Source organism: Callithrix jacchus, chromosome 4 (genome assembly GCF_049354715.1).
Source record: "Callithrix jacchus isolate 240 chromosome 4, calJac240_pri, whole genome shotgun sequence".
NCBI classification, from domain to species: domain Eukaryota; kingdom Metazoa; phylum Chordata; class Mammalia; order Primates; family Cebidae; genus Callithrix; species Callithrix jacchus.
The window spans coordinates 28,577,136-28,600,069 of record NC_133505.1 but is presented as its reverse complement, the minus strand read 5'-3'; the positions used below and the strand labels follow the sequence as shown (position 1 = coordinate 28,600,069).

The following is a 22,934-nucleotide window of genomic DNA, read 5'->3' as shown; positions in this document are numbered from 1 at the left end:
TGTGTTACCCAGGCTGGAGTGCAATGGCCCGATCTCGGCTCACTGCAAACTCCGTCTCCTGGGTTCAAGCAATTCTCCTGCCTCAGCCTCACGAGTAGCTGGGACTACAGGCATGCGCCACCATGCCCAGCTAATTTTTGTATATTTAGTAGAGATGGGGTTTCACCTTGTTGACCAGGATGGTCTCAATCTCTTGATCTCGTGATCCACCCGTCTTGGCATCCCAAAGTGCTGGGATTATAGGCATGAGCCACCCCGCCTGGCCTCATCCGCCACTTTCACTATACGGTGTGGCCAGACCATGGAGTCCCGGAAACCACTCAGTCACTGATCCAGTTTGTGAGGACTGTCAGAGACTACATCAACAGAAGCCCAGGTGCTGGGCCCACTGTGGTGCACTGCAGGTACACAGAGATCTAGGAGCCAAACAGCAGCCTTAATGGGGGGTTGTGCCTAGGAGCCTCTGTCTTTGCTTGAGATACAAAGGGATGCAGGTCTTCACAATGTTTGATGACTGTATCAAACAGCAAGCATTTCTAAAGAAAGAGGCATTCATCAGGAGACTTGTGAGCATTCCTCCTCCTTTTATACTGCTTTGAGGGAAATTTGCAGCTTGACCTTTACTCACTTCCAAGTCCCTTCATCAATATATGATCAATATGGCCAGGCACAGAGGCTCACATCTGTAATCGCAGCATTTTGGGAGGCTGAGGCAGGAAAATCAGTTGAGCCTAAGAGTTTGAAACCAGCCTGGGCAACTTAACGAGACCCCGTCTCGCTTCTGGAGTCCCCACAGTGTGTGCCAAAAATGTCGCAGGACTTTTCCTTATTTCAGCTAAAGTTGGGGTTCTTGTCCGTCCCACAGCCACAAACATTTAGACTCATAGATGGTTTAAAGGGTAAGTAAAGCAGGATTTTATTGGGCGAAAAGGGGAAACAGGGACTCTCACAAGGCCAGAGTCCTTCTGAACGTCCTATTTTTAATTAGATAAATTTATAGACCACATCAGAATGCAATGAAACTTAGTGCCCAGCTAAGTAAGTCATTTGATAAGTTTTGTCTGATAAATGTGTTTGGAAAAGAAACACATTGTATGCAGGCAAAAAGAGTGTAACTCTGGCCGGGAGCGGTGGCTCACGCCTGTAATCCCAGCACTTTGGGAGGCCGAGGCGGGCGGATCATAAGGTCAAGAGATAGAAACCAGCCTGGCCAACATGCTGAAACACCATCTCTACTAAAAATACAAAAATTAGCTGGATATAGTGGCACACGCCTGGAGTACCAGCTACACGGGAGGCTGAGGCAGGAGAATTGCTTGAACCCAGGAGGCAGAGGTTGTAGTGAGCCGAGATGGTATGGTACCTCTGCACTCCAGCCTGGCAACGGAACGAGACTCTGTCTCCAAAAAAAAAAAAAAAAAAGATTGTAACGAAATATTCAAACTGAAATACTTGTACATTTTAATATGAGAAAAATTAGAATCGAGACAGTTCATTTGTCAGAATTTGCTCTGAGCACACCATGTCTCTCAGCTCCTGAAGAGTGTTTTTCGCTATAAAAATTCCGTAGTCTAACAGCAGGAACAGCTACATAATTTGCAGGGCCCAGTGCAAAATGAAAATGTAGGATCCTCTGTTCAAAAATTATAAAGAATTTCAAACTGAGGACAGTCAAACATCCATCCAAGTGTGTGGCCTTGTGAGTGTGGAGCCCTGTATGGCTGCATAGGTCACACAGGACCTGTGGTCAACAGACAAGAGTCAGTTGGCCGTGATGGTCACTTTACATTTATTGACAATGAAGTGCAGTTTATAAAATTTTTTGAATATTATTGAGAAAGACCTTATTGCGGAAAAATATCAGTGATGTTAGATAGAGGTAGATTCAGCTAAGAAATGAATTACAATACATGACTATATACCAAGAATAATGTCTTAGCCTGAGTGGGCTAAGACATTATTCTTGGTATATAGTCATGTATTGTAATTCATTTCTTAGCTGAATCTACAAAATACCATGGACTGGGCAGCTTAAACCACACAAGTGTATTTGCTCCTAGTTCTGGAGGCTGGGAAGTCCAAGATCAGGATGCCAGCGCAGTGGCTTTTGGTGATGGCTCTCTTTCTGGCTTGTAGACAGCCACATTCTTGCTGTGTTCTCACATGATGAATAGGGATCTCTCTTCCTCTTCTTATAAGGCCACAAATTATATCAGATTATGGTCCCAATTTTATAACCTCATTTAACCTAAATTACCTCCTTGTAGGCCTCAACTCTAAACATGATTACAATGGAGGTTAGAGCTTCAACATATGAATTTGTGGAGCGGGGGGCACAATTCTGTCCATAGCAAATAATTATTCTATACTTTAAAAATATTTAAATAATCAATATATGTTTTTTAAAAATGGATTTTAAAAAATAGATGTGTTTAATCTAATCTTTTGAAGAAATTGTATTTCACGAGAATTATTTTTAGGTCTTCTTTAATAAAAATCACTCTGGCAGTTAATAATTTTTTTAATTTCTAAAAAAAAATTGACACCTATGCAACAATCCTGCAAGATCTGTACATGTACCCTGGAACTTAAAGTACAATAAAAAAAAGAAAGAAATTGACAAGTGAAAATTGTCTAGACCTTTAATTGTATGTGTCATGGTGTACAATGTGATGTTTTGATATATGGATACATAGTAGTGAAACGGGAAAAGTTCCCCTGCTCCCCTCCAAGGGCATGCAATGCTGCTCAAACCTTTAGGGGAGCATACAGACAGGCAGGCTGTGAGGATCTGACCCCATGGCAGTGTCTAGGGGTGAATGTTTACACATCCTGAAGCCCTAGTCGGTGTGTGTTACAGGGTGCCCTTTTAGTTTAGCCGTCTGTAGGTGGCTTGTATTAACCCCCTCAATCAGATCCCCGCCTTATCAAAAGGTCAGAGGGCTTTCTGTATCCCGGAGTCTTTGCCTTGGTGTACCAGAAGAATCCAATTGCATGTGGGCTTGGAGAGTGAGTACATGGTAAGCCTGGCAACCCAGCGGTTCTCTGACTGCCCCGGCCAGACTCCGCCAAACTCTTCGTGGTCCTGTTGGTTGATGGCCTGCCCTCATGCCATGCCTGTCAGTGCGTTGCTCTCCACGTCCAGCTGCTGTGTGTTCCACCACAGATGTGCTCCTCTCAATGTCCAGCCACCTGTGTGTCTGCCTGCTAGGGTCTCGGGGTTTTTTATAGGCACAGGGTGGGGGTGTGGCAGGCCAGGGTGGTCTTGGGAAATGCAACATCCAGGCGGGAGAACAAAAATGCCTGTCCTTAACTAGGTCCGTGGGTACAGGCCCAGGGGCGGAGCTCTAGCCAGGAACCCACGCCCTTTCCCTCCACATCATTTAACGAGAGGACACACTTCCATATCAGTGGAATGGCTAAAACAAGCTAATTCACATATGCATTACCTCATCTATGTATTTTTTTGAGGTGAGAATGTCAGAGTTGGTAGTTAGATGTGAGCAGGGCATGCAAGGGCCCCCAAGAATGTTGGGCATTTGTCAAGCCACGGTCAGACTATTATAAATCTGTCCCTCTGAAATAACAAGCAGGACAAGGAAGGGACCCCAGAGCTGTCTGGTTCTCATTGAGGTGGGGACAGGAGGGCATAAAACTATCCCTCCATGGCAGAGACCCAGTTCACTACTACGTTAACACTGCCGTGAGCCATGTGCTGCTCGGACAGGGTGTGCTGGCATCAAGGTGAAGATCATGCTGCCCTGGGACCCAACTGGTAAGATTGGCCCTAAGAAACCCCTGCCTGACCATGTGAGCAAGGTGGAACCCAAAGATGAGATACTGCCTACCACCTCCATCTCAGAACAGAGGGTGGGAAGCCAGAGCCGCCTGCCATGCCAGTCCCCACAGCGTAACAGGGTCTCCTTGGCAGCTGCATTCTGGAGTCTGGATGTTGCTCTGTAACGACATTTAATAAAATCTTGTACAAAGACAAAAAAAACCCACTATCCCTCTAGAGTAATAAGTGGCCATGACTGGCCCTGGGAATAACAGGAGCCTTGCAACAGACAGAAGACACCTGGAGTTAGCAAGCCACAGTCCCAAACAAGGTTTTGAACATCTGCAGTAAAATAGCAAGGTGTGAAATTTGCCCGATATATGACCTTCCTCTGGGGTCGCTCGACCAGTAAGGGAGAATTGCCTCTAATGGACATGCACATGACTTCAGTAAATATACTGCACCTGGGTCTCCTCCCGAACATCCTGTGCCTACTGCCAAGGCTACTGGGCATGCAGTAATTGAAGGACAGCCCACTCAGGGGAAGAACAAAGAGTGGAGACAGAGAGCCTGGAAAAGAGTAAGGGGTATAAACTGTAAGCAGGTCAGGCACGGAGGCTCACGCCTGAAATCCCAGCACTTTGGGAGGTTGAGGCAGGCAGATCACAGGTCAGGAGTTCGAGACCAGCCTGACCAACATGGTGAAACCCCGTCTCTACTAAAAATACAAAAAAATTAGTTGGACGTGGTGGCTGGCACCTGTAATCCCAGCTACTCGGGAGGCTGAGGCAGGAAAATCGCTTGAACCCAGGAGGCAGAGGTTGCAGTGACCTGAGATCAAGTCCTTGCACTCCAGCCTGGGTCACAGTGAAAGACTCCATCTCAAAAAAAAAAAAAAGAAAAGAAAAAAACTGTAAGCAAAGAAGTGGAAGAGGCACTTGAATTCTCAAGTCTCCTGTTTGACCCGCTTCCAATTCCAAATCTACTTTCTCCAATAAACTCTCACATTTCTTAAAATAGACGTTCCCTGGTGCTTTAAACCTTGCCTGTGTCTCTCATTTGAATTCTTTACTTCAAAAGTACAAAGGACCAAGATGGCTGCAAGGTCGCCACTCCCGAGTTCCTCCAGGTAGCTGCAGACACACAGTTAACAAAAACACTCCAAATGTCTTAGTCATTTTCAAGTATATACTATGTTGTTTTTAATTGTAGCCATCATGATTTACAATAAATTTAAAAAATAATAAAACAAACCACGTTGGGTGTGGTGGCTACTTGCCAGTAGTCCTAGTTACTTGGGAGGCCGAGGTGGGAAGATTGCTGGAGCCCAGGAGTTTGAGGTCAGCCTGGGCAATATAACAAGACCCCATCTCTAAAAGTAAATAAATAAAACCTTATGTTTATTTCCCCCCTTTCATTTTCAGATTTCCCATTTTGGCTACACTACATATGTGGCACATTATATAGAAATACACAGCAGTCCCTCCCTTATCTACAGGGGACATATTCAAAGATCTCCAGTGGATGCCTGAAACCATGGATAGTACTGAATCCTATACATACGTGTTTTTTTCTATACATATATATCCATGATAAAGTTTAATTTATAAATTAGCCACAGTAAGAGATTAACAACTCACAATAAAATATGAGTTAAATTCATATGCAATATGATATATGCAATCAAATTGAATATGGTCAAACTCTGTAAAGTATTTGAAGAGATTTATTTTGAGCCAAATGTGAGCGACCATGACATCTGACACAGCCCCAGGAGATTCTGGAACATGTGCCCAAGGTGGTGGTGTGGGGGGCTTCCAGGTCATAGGAGGATTCTAAGATTTATTGACTGTAAATTGGTTGAACATTTATCTAAAGATCTGAAATAAATAGAAGGGAGTGTGTAGGTTAAGATAAGGGATGTGGAGACCAAGGGTCTTATTCTGTAGATGAAGCCTCCAGGTAGCAGGCTACAGAGGGAATTGGTTGTAAATGTCTCTTATCAGACTCTCTTGGATCAGGAGAAAGACCCAGAAAGGGAAAGGGATTCTCTACAGAATGTAGATTTTTCCCACAAGAGGCAGCTTTGCCGGGCCATTTCAAAATAGGCCAAAGAAATACATTTTGGGGCAAGATACTTCAATTTCTTTCAGGGCTGCTATCTGTCATGTTAGTAGCTTATTGCTGTTTTGTTAGTGTTAAGGTCTGTTTTAATGTAACGCTGGTCAGCTGTGCCTGAATTCCAAAGGGAGTGAGACGTCAGTCACACCTGCAGAGGTCTGTCCTGCAAACCCTGACTCAATGACAGATGAATGAATACACTCACACACACTAGAATACCATGAATCTGAGTGGGCCAGGGATGGTCACTGGCTGCTTTCAGAGGGCAACTGCAGCTAACCAACCATAACTCCCTGTAACTCCTCACATTTATTCAGGATAGATTTAATAACAGAGGTTCTAAGTCAACATGCATGTGGATAATTAACATGATTGAAAGAGTGGTTTTAAGAATGATAAAAGCTTTAGGTTCCAGGGTCCAGAGTAAACACCATTAACCTGTAATTCTCTTTTGATCTCCCCCTGAGAGGACCATCCAGCACTAAGTTTACATGAGCAAACAAATTAGAGCGGAGACAAAGGAATGTGGGGTAACAGACTTAACTGGGAACTTTTATTGTCCCTATCTTTCACCCTATGCTAATATAATGAACTGGCTTCCTTCAGCCCATTCCATTAGAACCCTTCAGTCTTCCAAAAGGTTTGAGACTATAATCTTCTAACTTTCTTTAATATTTCCCTAATATTTTGCCAGCCACCCCAAGTGAATCTCAACAGGGGAGGAAGGTAAACCGAGGCATGTCTGACCCCTCCTGCCTACTTCACATCATGGCTTGAACTCGTGTTCAGGTTTACTTTAGAATGCCGTTGGCCAAGAGGAGGGGTCCATTTGGTTGGTGGGCTTAGAATTTTATTTTTGGTTTACAATAACACGCTGTAATAAAAGTTACGTAAATATACGCCAGGTGCGGTGGCTCACACTTGTAATCCCAACACTTTGGGAGGCCAAGGCAGGTAGATCACAAGATCAGGAGTTCAAGACTAGCCCGGCCAATGTGATAAAACCCCGTCTCTATTAAAAATTTAAAAATTAGCCAAGTGTGGTGGTGCACACCTGTAATTCTAGCTACTTGGGAGGCTGAGGCAAGAGAATTGCTTGAACATGGGAGATAGAGGTTGCAGTGAGCCAAGATCACGACATTGCACTCCAGCCTGGGGGACAAGAGTGAAACTCTGTCTCAAAAAAAAGTTATGTAAATATGATCTCTCTCTCACACACACAATACTGTGGTCACATATTTTTGGACCATGGGTAACTGAAGATTGGACAGTGAAACCCTCAGTAAGTGTTAGCCACTGTGTAGGGGCCATGTAGGGTTTGTGGAGTCCTAATGAGGGAAAAGGAGTCAGGCTGGCAGGACCAGGGAAAGCAAAGGAAAGTGGATAAGCTATAAGCTATAGGTTTGCTTTTCTTTATGGCCCAGGACATACGGCCCTCCTGCGCAAATAATGTACATAACTCACAAACTTCCTGCTTTTACCATCAAACACCTCGGCTGACAGAAGAGTGCAAGTGAGCTGCCCGCTGCCTTAGCCTTATCAATCAGCCCAAGAACCACCCTATAAAATCCTCAGCAAGCCTTCGTTCCCTTGCAGTCAGCTCCTCTCCTGCTGATTCTGCCCATTTCGACCTTATGATGTATATCCTACTTTCTCTAATAAATCTGCCTTTCTTAACATACAACTCTCTTGGGAAATTCTTTTCTCCTAGCACCACTGGCCCTGTTAGGTTCCGCTCACCCACAATAGGGTTCACTTATGGAAAAAAAAAAAAATACCACAAGTTCTGACTATGTTTTCAGAAAAAATTGCAGGTTGTTCTTTAATTAGATTTCTGCTGTGCGCTTATCTGTTTCCTCTAAGAACAAGGGGGAAAGGAAGTGTTATTTCTGAAAAGGATATTTTTAATGGCCTCCAAGTTCACTGAGAAGCCATAGCACTTAACTTTCAACCTTAACTTCCTTTGCAGCCCCTCACCTTTTAGCAAAGTCTCATAAGCGTGCATCTGCTGCCCTGTGCACAGAGACAGGGGCTGGGGGACAAGCACAGGAGGGCCTAAGGAGCTAAATCCCCAGCTGCCCTTGACCACCAAGAGGCTGTGTTTTAACAGCTAAATTAGGAGCTTCTGGGTTTTAATTAAGAAAGCGGAAATTTTGCTGGCTCAATTCTGTAATCCCAGCACTTTGGGAGGCCAAGATGGGTGGATCACCTGAGGCCAGGAGTTTGAGACCAGCCTGGCCAACATGGTGAAACTGTATCTCTACAAAAACAATACAAAAGTTAGCCAGATGTGATGGCACAGGCCTGTAATCCCATCTACTTCGGAGGCTGAGGCACAAGAATCACTTGAACCGCGGAGGTGGAGGCTGCAGTGAGCCGAGACTCTGTCTCAAAATAAAAAAATAAATAAATATAAATATCTTTCTGATTACACAAGAACACATGTTTACAATGGAAAATTTAAAAGTTAAACCAAAATCACCCCAATGTCTTCTTGTGCCATTTCATAAAAGATGTAGAGGGATTACTCAGATGGTTGTGCCTTTTGCTGTCTTGTCATCAAATTAAGAATGACAGATGACCCTTCAAAAGTGATGTCACAGACAGCTAAGTGGCGGTAACTCAGCGGGGACCAGGGAGCCTCTGAGAGTGGGTTGCGTGGTGCTGGTTCTCTCCCCCTGTCAAGGTCAGTAACACATGGGACCCTGAATGTTCATCTTTCCACACTATTGATACAGCCCTTACCCTGGGGAAAGGGATTGATACCATGAAACCTGGACGGTTAGACAATTCCACTTACCCCACTCCCTGTCTGCATCCCTGCCTCTAAGCAGACCCCAAGCAAGGATGTGGAGCAGGTGCCTCTCCCCAGGAATCAGACACAGGGCGGTGGCTGCCAGCTGCAGTGCAGAGGCCCTCTCTGTGGTGCTTGAAGCATCATATAACTGGATCCTGCTCCACCCTCGGAGCCCTTGTTCCAAGTCCTCTTGTCCCCAGTCTTTAAAAAATACCAAGAACGGGCTGGCCACAGTGGCTCACACCTGTAATCCAAGCACTCTGGGAGGCCCTGGTGGGAGGATCACAAGCTCAGGAGATCAAGAGCAGCCTGGCCAGCATAGCAAAACTCCATCTCTACTAAAAATGCAGAAATTAGCCAGGAGTAGTAGTGGGTGCCTGTAGTCACAGCTAGTTGGGAGGCTGAGGTAGAAGAATTGTTTGAACCCGGGAGCTGGAGGTTGCAGTGAGCCGAGATCACACCACTGCACAGCCTGGATGACACAGAGATACTCTGTCTCAAAAAAAAAAAAAAAAAATGCTGTGCAGAAAATGGGGTATGAGGGACAAAACCAGCACGACCCAGCCCTTCTTGCCCCTGCTCCCACTCATCCCTGCTACGTCTCCTGCTGCTCCTGACTCCTATCTGTCACCCCAGCCTGGACACTAAGGGAAAGAGGAGCAGGAAGAGTGAGGGCACTTTTGTACCAGGTAAAGGATGGGGATCAGGCTCCACTGTCTGAAAAAGAAGCCCTTCCTGGCTCCCTGGAACGCTGCGTGGCTCCTGCATTTGAGCCTGACCCGTCCATCTGCTCCTGCATGGCTGTGTGCGGGGATCACATTACCAGCAATCAACACAAATGGCCCCAGAAATTGTAGCTGTCTTTTCTGTAACACTTGAGTGAAACAGAAAGGCACCTGGTGCTGACTCGTGAAGTCCATGTCGCTGTAAACTCTGTTGCTATAAATGGAACACTAATATCATTTGACATTTTCAGAAGTGGGCAGTATGTATGTGAATGGGTATGTGATCAACCAGTCCCCAGGGAAGCAGAAACACCCATGGGGCAGGAGACTACTGTCACCTTCATCTGGTTCACCTGCTCCCCCTCTCCGTGCAGGCTTCCAGGGAGCTGGTGGCAGTTTTGGAACTGAGCTCCCTGCACCTCTTTGTAGCACCTCACATCACTCCCTTCTCTCCCGAGAAGTGGGATGAGACTCCGCTACTGAGTAGAGGAGACAGAGAAGCACCATTTATCTCCTTGTGCCCAGGAAGAGTCACACCATCAAGCGAGGACAGCTGTCTACACGCAGTGAAGTCGTGGGGTCCCCATGGCTGTGGGGGGTGGGCAACATCTCCCCCGAGCCGGGGTGACTAAGTGGTCATCGCAGCCCCTCCTACCATAACCCAGACCCACAGACAGCAGCAATTTCAGATCCTAGGAACCATCTTCCATGCAGACATACAAACACACAGTGAATGTGGCATCCCACAATTGTTCTCTTTATTTCTGAAGTGCCACCACCACACGGATAAGGCCACTTGGGTTGCAGGCACACTGTGGAGTGTCAGAGGACAGAGAGGAGAGGGGCTGCGCACAAAGACCACCCCGTCCTTATGGGGAGGAAAAGCGGCCGCAGAAGAGAATCCCGTTGGTCTTGCTGTGCTGGATGAAGAAAAGGAAGGGGTGGTCGGCACAGAAGCGGGAGGTGAATCTGGCGCGCATAGGTATGAACATGGGAGCTGTGGCAGCTGCGGCCTCTGTGCCTTCCTCGTTGACCTCCACAAAGGATTTGTGCACAACCTTGGACAGAAGCAGGTCTGTCTTGGACATTCCGGAGAAGTCTGCCTTGCCCACCTCGAAGGCATCGGTCATGCCCAGGTTGCGCAGGACACTCTCCATGTCGTAGCTTTCCTCCAGTTTAAACCGTGGGAGAAACACTTCCACCTCCTTCTCATCCATCATGTCCAGCCTCGTCCATTCTACGAACTTCTCGTAAGTGATTTCTTTCTCCACCTAGAGGGAGACAGTGGAAGACTTTAAGACCTAGGGTGCTGCTGCCCAGCAGGGCCCCATGCGATGCTGTGATGCTAGACGCCGGCAGCAGCCGGGCCACGGTCCGCAGGGGTCTGTGTTAGAACACAGCCACAGCAGACAGCCCCGAGTGATTCCCTCGCGAGCACACCTCACTATCTGCTCAGTGGTTACCGTTCTCAAGTCGGTGGTCTCATCCGGAAGCATGATGATCATATTCAGCTCCTGGCCAACATAGGGAAGCACCAGGATCTGGGTAAAAATTTCTCCTATATAGGTCTTCTTGAAAGTAGATTCCTTAAACATCATTTGCACAGGTTTCTCTTCATTCTACAAATAAAACAGATAAACGTGAAGTTGAAATGAGACCCACTGACACATGGCACAAATTCATCAGAGCCGGCCACTCTCTGCAGGGAGAGATGCGGCTCACGTTTCTGCCCGGCTTCCAGAATATCCGGCAGTGCCTTCTCTGCCATCTTCATTGCCGCAACCTCCAGAAACTGGGTGCCCGGGTCCCAAGCCCAAGGCGTCTTTCCTCTCGTTGGTCTCAGTCAGTCTCATGGCTTTAAACACAGGATCATACCAAATTTGCCTCCAGCCTGACCTCTGCCCTTCCTTGGGACTCCTGTACTTTACTGCCCACTTGACACCTATGTTTGGACATAAAAGAAATTCCCAATGCCACCTGTAATGTGGAGCTCCATGGGTCCTCCAAGTTGGCTTTGTCTACAACTCTGCCACCTCAGCTGAGAGCAATGCCACCATCCAGTGGCCAAAAGCCCTGGAGTACCCTTGACGCCTGTCTTTCTCTCGCACCCTGCGTCTGACTCAGTGGTAAATTATATTGGTTCTACCTTGTAAATATATAACCAAAATCTGACCTGTTCCTTCTGTCTCTGCTGCTACCAGCCTAGTCCTGGAATAACTGTGGTAATATGACTGTGATTGTTCCCGGCAGAGTGGCTAGAGGGACACAGTAGCACCTAAGTCAGATCACATTGTTCTTTGGCCGAACACCTGTCCCTGGCTCCCCATCTACTCGGAGCGGAGCCGAAAGTTCCTAAAATGACCTGGAATTGTGATAAGAGCTCGTCCCCAGTTCCCTCTCCCTTTGTTTGGCTGCTACAGTCACAGGGGCCTCCTCACTGCACTGCCAGCAAACTCGGTTCATCTCATCTCTACGCAGTAAGCCTGTCCCCCAGAACCTGGAGAGCAAACCTCTGCCTCTTTTTGGTCCTTGCTCAAAAAATCACCTTGGCAGAAAAGGTGTCCTTGATAGATCTTACCTGACACGACACCCCCACCGCAAACACAGCATCTTTCCTAAACCTTTTATCATTCGTAAAACCACTCTTTTAACCACGTTAATTATCCGCAAGCATGTTGACTTAGAACCTCTGATATTAAATCTATCCTGATTAAATGTGAGGAGTCACAGGGAGCTACGGTTGGTTAGCTGCAATCGCCCTCTGAAAGCAGCCAATGCTACAAAGCGAGTGCCTTAGTATGCCTCTGTAGCATTTACTACTGCCTAATACAGTCCTATTTTCTTATTTATGCTTGCTGTTGCTCCCCCAAGAAAACATAAGCTTCACCAGGGCAGGCATGCTTTGCTGGTTTTGTGCACAGCTGAAAAATACTTAGCACCATGCCTCATAGATAGAAGACACCAAGTCAGGCTGGGCACGATGGCTCATGCCTGTAATCCCACCACTTTGGGAGGCTAGGCAGACAGATCATCTGAGGTCAGAAGTTCAAGATCAACCTGGCCAACATGGTGAAACTCCATCTCTACTAAAAATACAAAAATTAGCCAGGTGTGGTGGTGGGTACCTGTAATCCCAACTACTCAGGAGGTTTAGGTAGGAAAATCACTTGAACCCAGGAGGAAGAGGTTGCAGTGTGCCAAGACTGCACCACTACACTCCAGCCTGGGAGACAGCACGAGACTCCATCTACAAAATAAAAATAAAAAAAAAAAGAGAGAGAGAGAGAGAGAAAGAGAAAGAAGGCACGCAGTCAATCTCTGCTGAATAAATGCCTAAATAAATTAAATGGAGGGCCGGGCATGGTGGCTCACACCTCTAATCCCAGCACTTTGGGAAGCCGAGGTGGGCAAATCACTTGAGGTCGGGACTTTGAGACCAGCCTGACCGACATGGTGAAACCCCACCTTCAAAAACAAACAAACAAATGAATTAATGAGCTGGGATGCTGAAAAGCCCAGACAACATTTATATATCTTACCAGCAAAAACTGCACTGGTCAGCAACCGCAGCCAGCCAATGAGAAAGACTGGAGGACAGGACCCACACCCCATCCCGCAGCCCTCGTCAACGCCTGACTCTGAGCTGCTCCTGTGAGTTGAGGAAATACCCTGCCATAGGCAGTCAAAGTTGCCGTCAGCTCCCCAGTCTCCAGTGCAGCACATTCTTCTGTGTTATATGGAATAAACAAAAGATGCTGGGGCGGCAGCTTTCCGCTTCCGTGTGGTCGAGGCTCGCCTTGACCAGCCGTCAGCCTTTGGCTAGAGCAGTCTCCAGTCTCCGGGGCCTCGGCTGCCCCACTCATTCCCTTGGCCAGCAGTAGGCATGTTTTTCCATAACTGACCAGGCAGGAACTGTTTTTGGGTTTGTGGCCACATGTACAGTCTCTGCCACAACTACTCAATTGTTGTTACAGGATGAAATAAGTAAGTAAATAAGCATGGCTGTGTTTCAATAAACCTTAAAAAAAAACAAACAGGTGGCAGGCTGGCTTTGCTGCAGGGCGAAGTTTGCTGACCTCTGCCTTCAGTAATTTCTCCCGGCAGCCCTTCAGGGTCCAAGCCTCCAATCTTGTAATATAAAAGATCTAACCTTGAATCAAAAGATCTAACCTGAATGATTCACTAAATACACAATTATGTAGACAAGGTCCATTTTATATAGAAATGAAAATAAAATGAGAATCTGTATCAACTCAAAATCTGTATCCTTGGAGGTACGCCCCCTCCCCAGGCTGGTGCACTCAATACTGCAGCCCCTTCCTCTGTTCTTCTGCACTGCAGAGCCGAGCATGAGAGGATTCCTCATCTCCGCAAACCCACAAGACATAGAGTTCTGGCCTACGCCATACAGAAGGAAGCCTTCCCTTTCTGAAAGGCAGAACCACCCAGCGCAAGGTTTAGGCTCCCCTCCCCTCCCCTTGTTCCTCCCCCTTTCTGGTGCCTGGACTGCTGTGGCTAGCTGAGCCATCCTGTGACCAGGAGGAAGAAGGCCATGTGCTGAGGAAGGCAGGGCTGGCAGTACCAGGCCAGCCCAGGTCTCACCTGCCTTCAGACCTCCTGGCAGGGGAGATGAGCCCTATGAGCTAAACCCTGGTGAACCGGGATTTCTGTTACCTGTACTCAAACAAAGGTCTTGTATATCTTATTCATGATTAAATTTTAAAGAGAAAAATTATTTGCCAGGGGATAACAGGACAGTTCATTTCAGAATAAAGCTTGAAAGAAAATAATTCTTTTTGAATTGTGAGCAGAAATAAACAATGAAAATAAATTTCCTGAGACACTGAACGTTCAGGTTCAAGTTAGCCTGGAAGATCTAACTTATGGTCAATGATCAAGAATACGCTGGAATTAATCTATTCTGTCTACTTTGCCTATGTTCAAAAATCTCTATAGTCAAAGACAAACAAAACAAGAGCGAATAAAGTGGATTCAGTGGGAGGAAGATAGATAAAGGTCTGTCAGCAGATGACGTCTTCCAAGCTGGACGTGGTTAATCTTAGTGTCTCTTTACATGTTTGGTTTGCTCGTTTTAAAACAAAAATATGTACTTATCCTTACTGTCAAGAGAGTACTATCACTCATTAGTTCAGGATTTCCTAAGCACCAGCTACAAGTCTGGCCCTCCTCAGACAGCTCTCCCTGCTCAGCCTCAATTCAGCAGCAAAGTGAGATGTTCCGACCCTGCTGTGTGGCACGAAGCCAGCAGGGGGCGCGGTGGCGGCGCGGAGGAGGCATGGTCCGGGGTTTCCGCCGCTGTAAAGGAGTGTGTAGGTCCTGATGGGAATGAAGCTAGAGAAACGGAGGAAATGTCCTCTAGATGATGGCACACCATATCTCGAGTCTGAACTTGAAGACCTTGATCGAGCCTGAGGCTGCACCTTCAAACTTGCCCTGTAGGTGGCAGAGAGGATGCTCGGAGCCCAGGGGCACGGGGCCACCCGACTGACAGGAAGCAGGAGGGGCAGGGTCAGAAACGCCCACGGCTGCAGGCGCTGTGTGAACAGGGGCGCTGCTCTGAGAAGCGCCTCTGCCACGGCTTACTCGCCTTGCTGACTTTAAACGGTCTCTCCTTGGTGTTCTCCTTGCCGAATTGTTTATCCCAGTTTCCTTTGAAGTAGATGGCATTCACCAGAACCAGCTTTGTCAGTGAATCCACTGTGCCCGGGGAGAGCAACTCCGCAATTTTACCTGAGAGGAAGAATTAAAGACGGCGTTAGACACGGGCGGCTGCTGATCCCTGACACATCAGGAATTGGTGGGGCCTTCTGCTTCAGCAGTCAAGGGCACAGATAGAGACTTCCACTGTCCCCCCAGTAGAAAGGGATACGTGTCCTTTAAGCAAAGCAGCACAAACTTCTGGTGAGAAAAACATCATTATTTGAATAAAACACACAAGTGAACAACTACATGTTAATTATGCAGGATAAGTTCATAACAGAGGAGACAGGAAGGAGTGGTGGGGGCCTATGACTTAAAGACAGAATTTAAAGGATTGTCAAAAAGATGGGCAGCCAAGAGATGTTCTTTACAAGCTTAAAGTACAGTTTAGGCCAGTCACAGTCGCTCACACCTATAATCCCAGTACTTTGGGAGGCTGAGGTGTGAGGATCACTTGAGGCCAGGAGTTGGAGACCAGCCTGGGCAACACAGTGAGACCCTGTCTCTAAGGAAAAGAAAAAAAAAAATTGGCCAGGAGCAGTGGCTCACACCTGTAATCCCAGCACTTTAGGAGGCCAAGGTGTGTGGATCACAAGGTCAGGAGTTCAAGACCAGCCTGGCCAACATGGTGAAACCCCATCTCTATGAAAACGACAAAAATTATCCATACGTGATGACACATGCCTGTAACACCAGCTACTCATGAGGCTAAGGCAGGAGAATCACTTGAACCCAGGTGGCGGAGGTTGCAGTGAGCTGAAATTGCTCCATTGCACTCCAGCCTTGGCAACAGAGCAAGACTCCATCTCAAAAAATAAAATAAAATTACCTGGACATGGTGATACTACCTGCAGTCCCAGCTACTTGGGAGGCTGAAACAGGAGGACCACTTGAGTCAAAGAATTCAGGGTGCAGTGAGCTGTGATTGCCACTGCACTCCAGCTTGGGTGATAGAAGGACACCCTGTCTCTAACAAAAAAAAAAGTTAAAATTAAGAACCACAGGCAGACCAGAGCATGATCTAGTGTCCCGCAGCAATGCATGAAAACCGTAGACCATGAACTACTGAAGAGGGAGACGGCTTGAGATCCATGCTATGGATTTTTTATGTTATTTTTGAAAGGAAAGACTATATTCACATTAACTCTCTCCTCAAAATTAAAATGTGGACTGGTCCGGAAGAGATGTACCAAACACTGAAAAACATCAATCACAGGTACACTGAAGAGCGCAGGGAGAAGCCGCAGAGACCAGCACACAGTGAGTGAGCACTTCCAAAACGTCAATTAATGGCGACTGGTTTCAGAAGCTGATATTTTAAGTTTGCAGTTATTTAGAGAAAAAAACGTCATTCCTGTTTACAACTGACAGTTTCATGAAGGAACTGACAGTAAAATGGATTAAGATGCTATTACAAGCAGAATAACAATACTTTTTCACCTTCTGTCTTTTCAGCTACCCAGGTGTTTATATGTTTTCTGGACTTCTCTACGGCGCTGACAAAGTCAAGCTCCTCCATCTCCGCTTGGTAGAATTTTTGGCAGGAATCTCTAAAAGACTAGGATAGACAGAGGGACATAATTACAAAAATGGTGAACACCAACGGCCTAGTTCTTCATTGAACCAAATCAGAAAATCTATAATTGACATATGTAATTTACAAATAAATATGAGGACTTAACCTAAAATCCAACTTCCTAGCTTGAGCTATATTTAATCCTAGCTTAAAAACTAAGTCGAGGTCAGGCTCTGTGGCTCACACCTGTAATCCCAGGGCTTTGAGAAGCCAAGGTGGGTGGATCACATGCAGTCAGGAGTTCGAGACCAGCCTGGCCAACATGGTGAAATCCTGTCTCTACTGAAAATACAAAAATTAGCCCGGTGTAGTGGCGTACACCTGTAATCCCAGCTACTCGGGAGGCTGAGGCAGGAGAATCGCTTGAACCCTGGAGGCAGGGGTTGCAGTGAGCCGAGATCGCACCACTGGACTCCAGCTTAGGTGACAGAGTGAGACTCTATCTCAAAAAGACAAAGAAAAACTAAGTTGAGTCAGGCTCTGAATATCAAAAAAACTTCACCAACTGCTGGGTCCTTTAAGGGAGCAGTCACGCATCAAGGAGCTGCCTGACAAGATGTTGATAAGATATTTGAAAAGCATAAAGTAGATTCAACATATCGGCAGGTGAAAAGAAACAAATTACAAAAGCCTACATGTGGCATAATAGCATTCAGAGCCACAGGCTTCCTGCTGGACCACAGCACCCACCACCTGGCCACCTTCATTTCTTTAGTGAGTAACAAGTATGACTTACTGAGAGGAAGTCACAGGACTTTTCCCCAAAGAGCCTGTTGGCCGTCCTAAGCAAGTACTGCGTGCCAGGCTTATTCACTTCGGTGAGAAGAGACTGGAAGCCCTGGTGGACGTCTCCGCCACCACCACTTTTATTTAAAGAAAGTGCCTGAAATCAAAACCAGAATGAAAACACATCACGTCTGTATGCTCTGACTTCAGGAAATGGAGCAACCCCAAACAGCCTAACAACCGTGCAGACTCTGACTATTGCTTAAAAGATCCATCCGATTAAAGGCCAGAAGGGTCTTGAAAGCCCCTCCCTGTGCCCTGTCAGTGCTGGCATGAGTTTCAGTGCCCTCCACAAACCCAGACTTCTGATGCTCAGTACTTGGAGTTTGGTGGCAAACAAGGGTGCCAACCAGATCTCCTGTCTATGTAAATTCGGGCGGCTCCTGATGTCAGAAGGGCAGGGTCCCTCCTGCCTGTGGGTCTGGGCTGGCCCTGTCACTGGCTCTAACTAATGATAGAGTAGGTAGAATTCAGTAGAAGTCATGCTGCTCGAGGACCAGGTCCTTTTAAAAAGGCCGCAGCTGCCACGTTCACTCTCTGGTACCCTGGTCACCATGATGGAAGGAAGTCCAAGCTATCCTGCTGAAGGCCACATGGAAAGCCCTGAAGGAAGTGCTACCACCTGTGGGGAGAGTTGCTTGAAGAATCAAGGCCTCAGGTGTGAGAGAGGCCTTCTGGAACTTTCCAGGCCAACTGTCCACTGAAACAGCTGCATGAGTGACCCTGCACTGCTTCCTGGGAGCAGGCCTGCCTGGTCAGGCCACAGAATCTGAGGAATAATCGATCACTGTGATTTCCAGCCACTAAGTTTGGGTTGGTTTGTTTTGTGGCAATAGATGACATGCGTAGCCATCCGGAAGTGGAGTTCTGCCATGACCAAAACCTAACACATGTGACCCTGGCCTTGGCCCCAGGCAGCTGGCAGAGACTGGATGGACAGGATAAAATGACTCCTGGGGGCTGGAGAAAGGTGGCTGTGTGTATAGAAGCTGAAGAAATGGAGAGAAAGTCCCTGCAGTGACAGGGAGGATGGTGTCTCTCCCCGTGAACTCCTGCATCTGGCTAAGGGCTCCAAGGGGAAGGCGGCTTCTTTTTGCTGCCTAGGATATCACACAGGAAGAAGGAACTGCTCCATTTGCAAGCAGAATTTAAAGGAAGGATTTCCAACTCAGTATGTGCTGGGTGGAGAATAAAAATATTTCTTCTTCCCAGCCTCCCCAGCTAGCAAAAGATTCTAAAAGAAATGGCCTCTGAGCAAAGATCAAATCCCAGACACTGGCCTCAAGGGTGAGGTCAAAATCCACTTGTTAAACCTTAGAAGATACAGGAGCACCTTACTCTCTGGCAGGCTCTCCCACGGCACCCTGACTCCCAACCCAACACAGAGCACTCAGGTGGTGGGGGAGGACAGTGGGAAGGTGGTTTTTGTCCAGGGAAGCAGATTTTAAGTTGATAGAAATCCCACAGTGATTTTCAGGCACTTGTAACAACCTGAACTAAAAGGGAGAGACAGCTCAAAGTGCAGGGAGGCCTCTGGGCACCCACGTTCTACAGGTGGGAGGTAGGCTGGGAGCACAGCAAGCACGGGCCATTTCTTACAGAACAGGAAAGGAGCTGCTGAGAGTGACGCCAGGACACAGAGGCAGAGCACGGCCAGGGCAGCCACAGACGAGGGACAATTCTGGAACGCTGCAGTGGAGGCTCATCAAGGAACGCCCTTCACCCAGGGCTGAGGGGTGGACAACATGCACCTGGCTGGGCTTGGGAATTGCCACTGTTCAGTGATGCCCACGGGCCTCCCATGCCTCCTCTGCTGGGCTGGATGTGTCCCCCAAAATTTACACACTCAAGTCCCAACTCCAGTGTCTCAGAATGGAACTGTATTTGGAGAGAGGGCCTGTACAGGGGTGATTAAGGTAACATGAGGCCATTAGTTTGGGCTTTAATCCGTTACGACTTGTGTCCTTATAAAAAGAGGAGGACCAGGCGTGGTGGCTCATGCCTGTAATCCCAGCACTTTGGGAGGCTGAGGCAGGTGGATCACAAGGTCAAGAGATCGAGACCATCCTGGCCAACATGGTGAAACCCCGTCTCTACTAAAAATACAAAAATTAGCCGGGCATGGTGGCACGTACCTGTGGTCCCAGCTACTCGGGAGGCTGAGGCGGAAGAATAGCTTGAACCCAGGAGGCGGAGGTTGCAGTGAGCCAAGATTGCACCACTGCACTCCAGCCTGGCAACAGAGCAAGACTCTGTCTCAAAGAAAAAATAAAATAAAATAAATAAAAATAAATAAATAAATAAAAGGAGGAGATGAGGCCAGGTGTAGTGACTCAGGCCTATAATCCCAGCACTCAGGGAGGCCGAGGTGGGCAGATCATAAGGTCAGGAGTTCAAGACCAGCCTGAACAACATGGTGAAACCCTGTCTCTACTAAAAATACAAAAATTAGCTGGGTGTGGTAGCGAGCGCCTGTAGTCCCAGCTACTCGGTAGGCTGAGTCAGAGAATTGCTTGAATCTGGAAGGCGGAGGTTGCGGTGAACTGAGATCGTGCCATTATACTCCACCCTAGGCGACAGAGTGAGACTCCATCTCAAAAAATAAAAATAAGAGATGGGGACACAGACACACACAGATGATGACCATGTGGGGTCTACATGTAAAACAGTGTCTACAAGCCGAGGAGAGAGGCTGCAGGAGAACCCAACCCTGCCCACACCTGGCTCTCGGACTTCCTGGGAACCATGAAGTCCAGAGGGAAGACCACAGCAGCCATGGGTGGCCCCACCCAGCCACGTCTCCAGTGTGCACACCCTTGCCCAGCCCCTTTCAGCTGTGGAGGTGTGCCTGCTGTTAGCAGTGGGGCCTTGGCAGGCAGGACACACGTGGAGGCTTGATAGGCACTTGCTTCAAGCCTGTCTTCTGGGAGCACTTCCTCTCAGAACCCAGCAGCCTGACCTTTGGGAGCCCAGGCACCCCTCGAAGGAGGCCTATAGAGGGCCCCAGTGGAGAAGGCCACAGGGAAGATGCCCCAACACCCTGCTGAGCCCCTGCTGAAGCAGCCCCACAAGGGACCCAGCCAGCACCAAGTGGAGCAGAAGCACCCCTCCATCCACCCAGATTCAACAACCAGGAAAGCTGCTAAGCTGGGAGTGCCAGTTACGCAGCAACAGAGAACTGGGACACTACTGAAAACATGTTCAGCTGACAGATGCCGTTCTAAGAAGGTTTTACATCTAAATGAGAATGAAGACTCCCAACAATCAAAAGGTAGGTGACAGTACCCAAAGATCATCACAGGACTCAACCTAAACCTTGTGACTTTACAACCATCTACACAAACTCATGAACAGGCTAAGCCACGTGATGATGAAATCATTCATTCCTCTGAATCCAGTGCCACCTCTCCAGCCCAATGGGTCAGGGTGCTCCGGCATGGGTGGCGTCCCTTTCCCTGTCAGCTCTCCACCCACACCCTGCGATCTGCACAGTTATCCATCTAGAGCAATCCCTGTGGGATCTGGAATTCGCAGGACCAGCTCACTTGGCAGTTCACAGCGTCTACGGCTGTCCTGAAGCCATACCTGGGCCATCTGTGCAGCGGTGTTTCCCTGTGCTCCCATGTAGACCATGGCCAGGGCAGAGGCCATGCTCATGGGTGAGAAAAACACATTCTTCGAGTTGCCTTCACCCAGCGTTTTCAAAAGGTTTAAGGCAAAGGTGCCATTTGCTTCTGCGAGACGATCCATAACGGCAGACCTGGAACAAGATTTAAAATCAGTATCATGTAAGCACAGCTTCCACACAACCGCACTTCACTCCTTACCACTGACACTGTGGCTTAGTGAGCAAGCAGGGACACACACAGAACTCTGCATGTGTCTTTTTGGGACTCTCCTAATTATTTTGTGTGTTTCTAACGTTAAGTATGGAAACCGAAAGAGTACCTGTAACGCAGTCCTGCTTTGCGAGAATTCCTTCCTGCACGCGAGCCCCACCAGAGGAGAAAGTGTGGGAGGAGGCACCCTTTTCTAGAGTCACTTTCATAGGGCGGAGTTACAGAAGGGGTGTTGGCTTTTGCTTCTATGTGTGTATTCTTTTGTGTGTTTTGTGGGCTTAAATGTACTGTGTTTTAATTTAAAAAGTATTCAAGATGATAAATTCATTGACAGTTACACAAGAAAAGACGGCCAAGTGTTTTTATAATGAGAGAGAACCGATTTCAGCGTAGGGAGAGCCTTAAAATAAAAGATGATACATCAAGCCACATACAAAGATGTGGGAAAGCCTTTAAAATGCCTTTTGACCCTGGGATCTCCTTCTATGGAATCCCTGCAGGTGGCAAAACCCCAATCTTGGATCACGCTTGGGGATCTCCTGCTGCCACAAGCTAGGCCTTCCTGCTCCTGAACGCACAGAGCACTCAGGACACCACCTTGCCTCCCGGGCTGCGGGTGTCTGCCCATCTCCACCTTTAGAGACAGGTTCTGGGGTAGGGTCAGGCTGCACATGTCTCCAGTCCTGGCATGCAGGGTGTATGGCAGCCCCAGCAGGGTCCAGAGCAGGAATACAGCTGGATAGTCGGGGCAGGGGAACTGGGGTGTCTTCAGGCCAGCTGGAATCACAGAATCACGTTAAAGCGCACCAAGCCCTTAGAGAGACGGACCATCAACACCCCACTGCACTACAGGGAAGGTGAAGTTCACAGAAGTGAAGCTAAGAAGCAGCTGCCCTGGAAACGCAGGCCGATGCCCTGTCTGGTCCACTACTAAAGAAGAAGAATCTGCAGAATCAGGTGAGAAGACAGGGGCAGGTCAGGACCCCACTGGCAGGCAGGCTGGGAGGAGGGGATGCGGGGATGCGGGGATTCAGGGTCTGCCTGCTCTGACACACTTCACAAATGTTTACCAGTGAATTTGGCCTAGTCGGAGAATGCCAGCATTCTAAGCCAGTCCCAGTGACTCACTTGAGGAGTGGGTGGGAACCTGCAGAACAAGGAAGGGGAGAAGCAGGAGCAGATATTTCCTGGAACAGATGGGAGAGGTTAGGAGGTGCCTACTGAAGGCCCTGTGAAGAGACGCTGAATTAACCCGTTCTCTACCGTGCATGCCTTTACATTCGGGGTTGGCTGAATGAGTGCCCCAAAGATACCCGGGTCCTAATCCCTGGGACCTGTGAATGCTCCCTTACATGGCAAAAGGGACAGTGCAGTGTGATTCAATTCAGGCTCTTAAGATGAAAGATTACCCTGGATTGTTCAAGTTGCCTCTACATGTAATCACAGTTATCCTTCTAAGAGGAAGGCCCGTGGAGATCTCATGGGAAAAAGCAATGCAAAGATCAAGCAAAATGCCCCTCCACTGACTTTGACGATGAAGCCAGGGAACGCAAGGACTGCAGCTGCAGTAGCTGGAACAGCAAAGAGGAGC

The 22,934-nt window shown here is 47.8% G+C and overlaps 1 protein-coding gene across 1 annotated transcript; it reads right to left on the bottom strand.

Moving 5' to 3' along the window:
• Nucleotides 1-10,155: 10,155 nt before the first annotated feature.
• On the bottom strand, nt 10,156-21,508 carry LOC100398239 (serpin B6). Its single transcript, XM_035295141.3, has 7 exons — nt 21,453-21,508; nt 21,090-21,264; nt 17,455-17,601; nt 16,583-16,700; nt 15,030-15,172; nt 10,885-11,040; nt 10,156-10,692 (listed from the first exon to the last, which is right to left on the bottom strand). The coding sequence occupies exons 2-7, from the start codon at nt 21,252-21,254 to the stop codon at nt 10,291-10,293; spliced, it is 1,131 nt and encodes a 376-aa protein (XP_035151032.3). The 5' UTR covers nt 21,255-21,264; nt 21,453-21,508; the 3' UTR covers nt 10,156-10,290.
• Between the last annotated feature and the right edge of the window lie 1,426 nt (nt 21,509-22,934).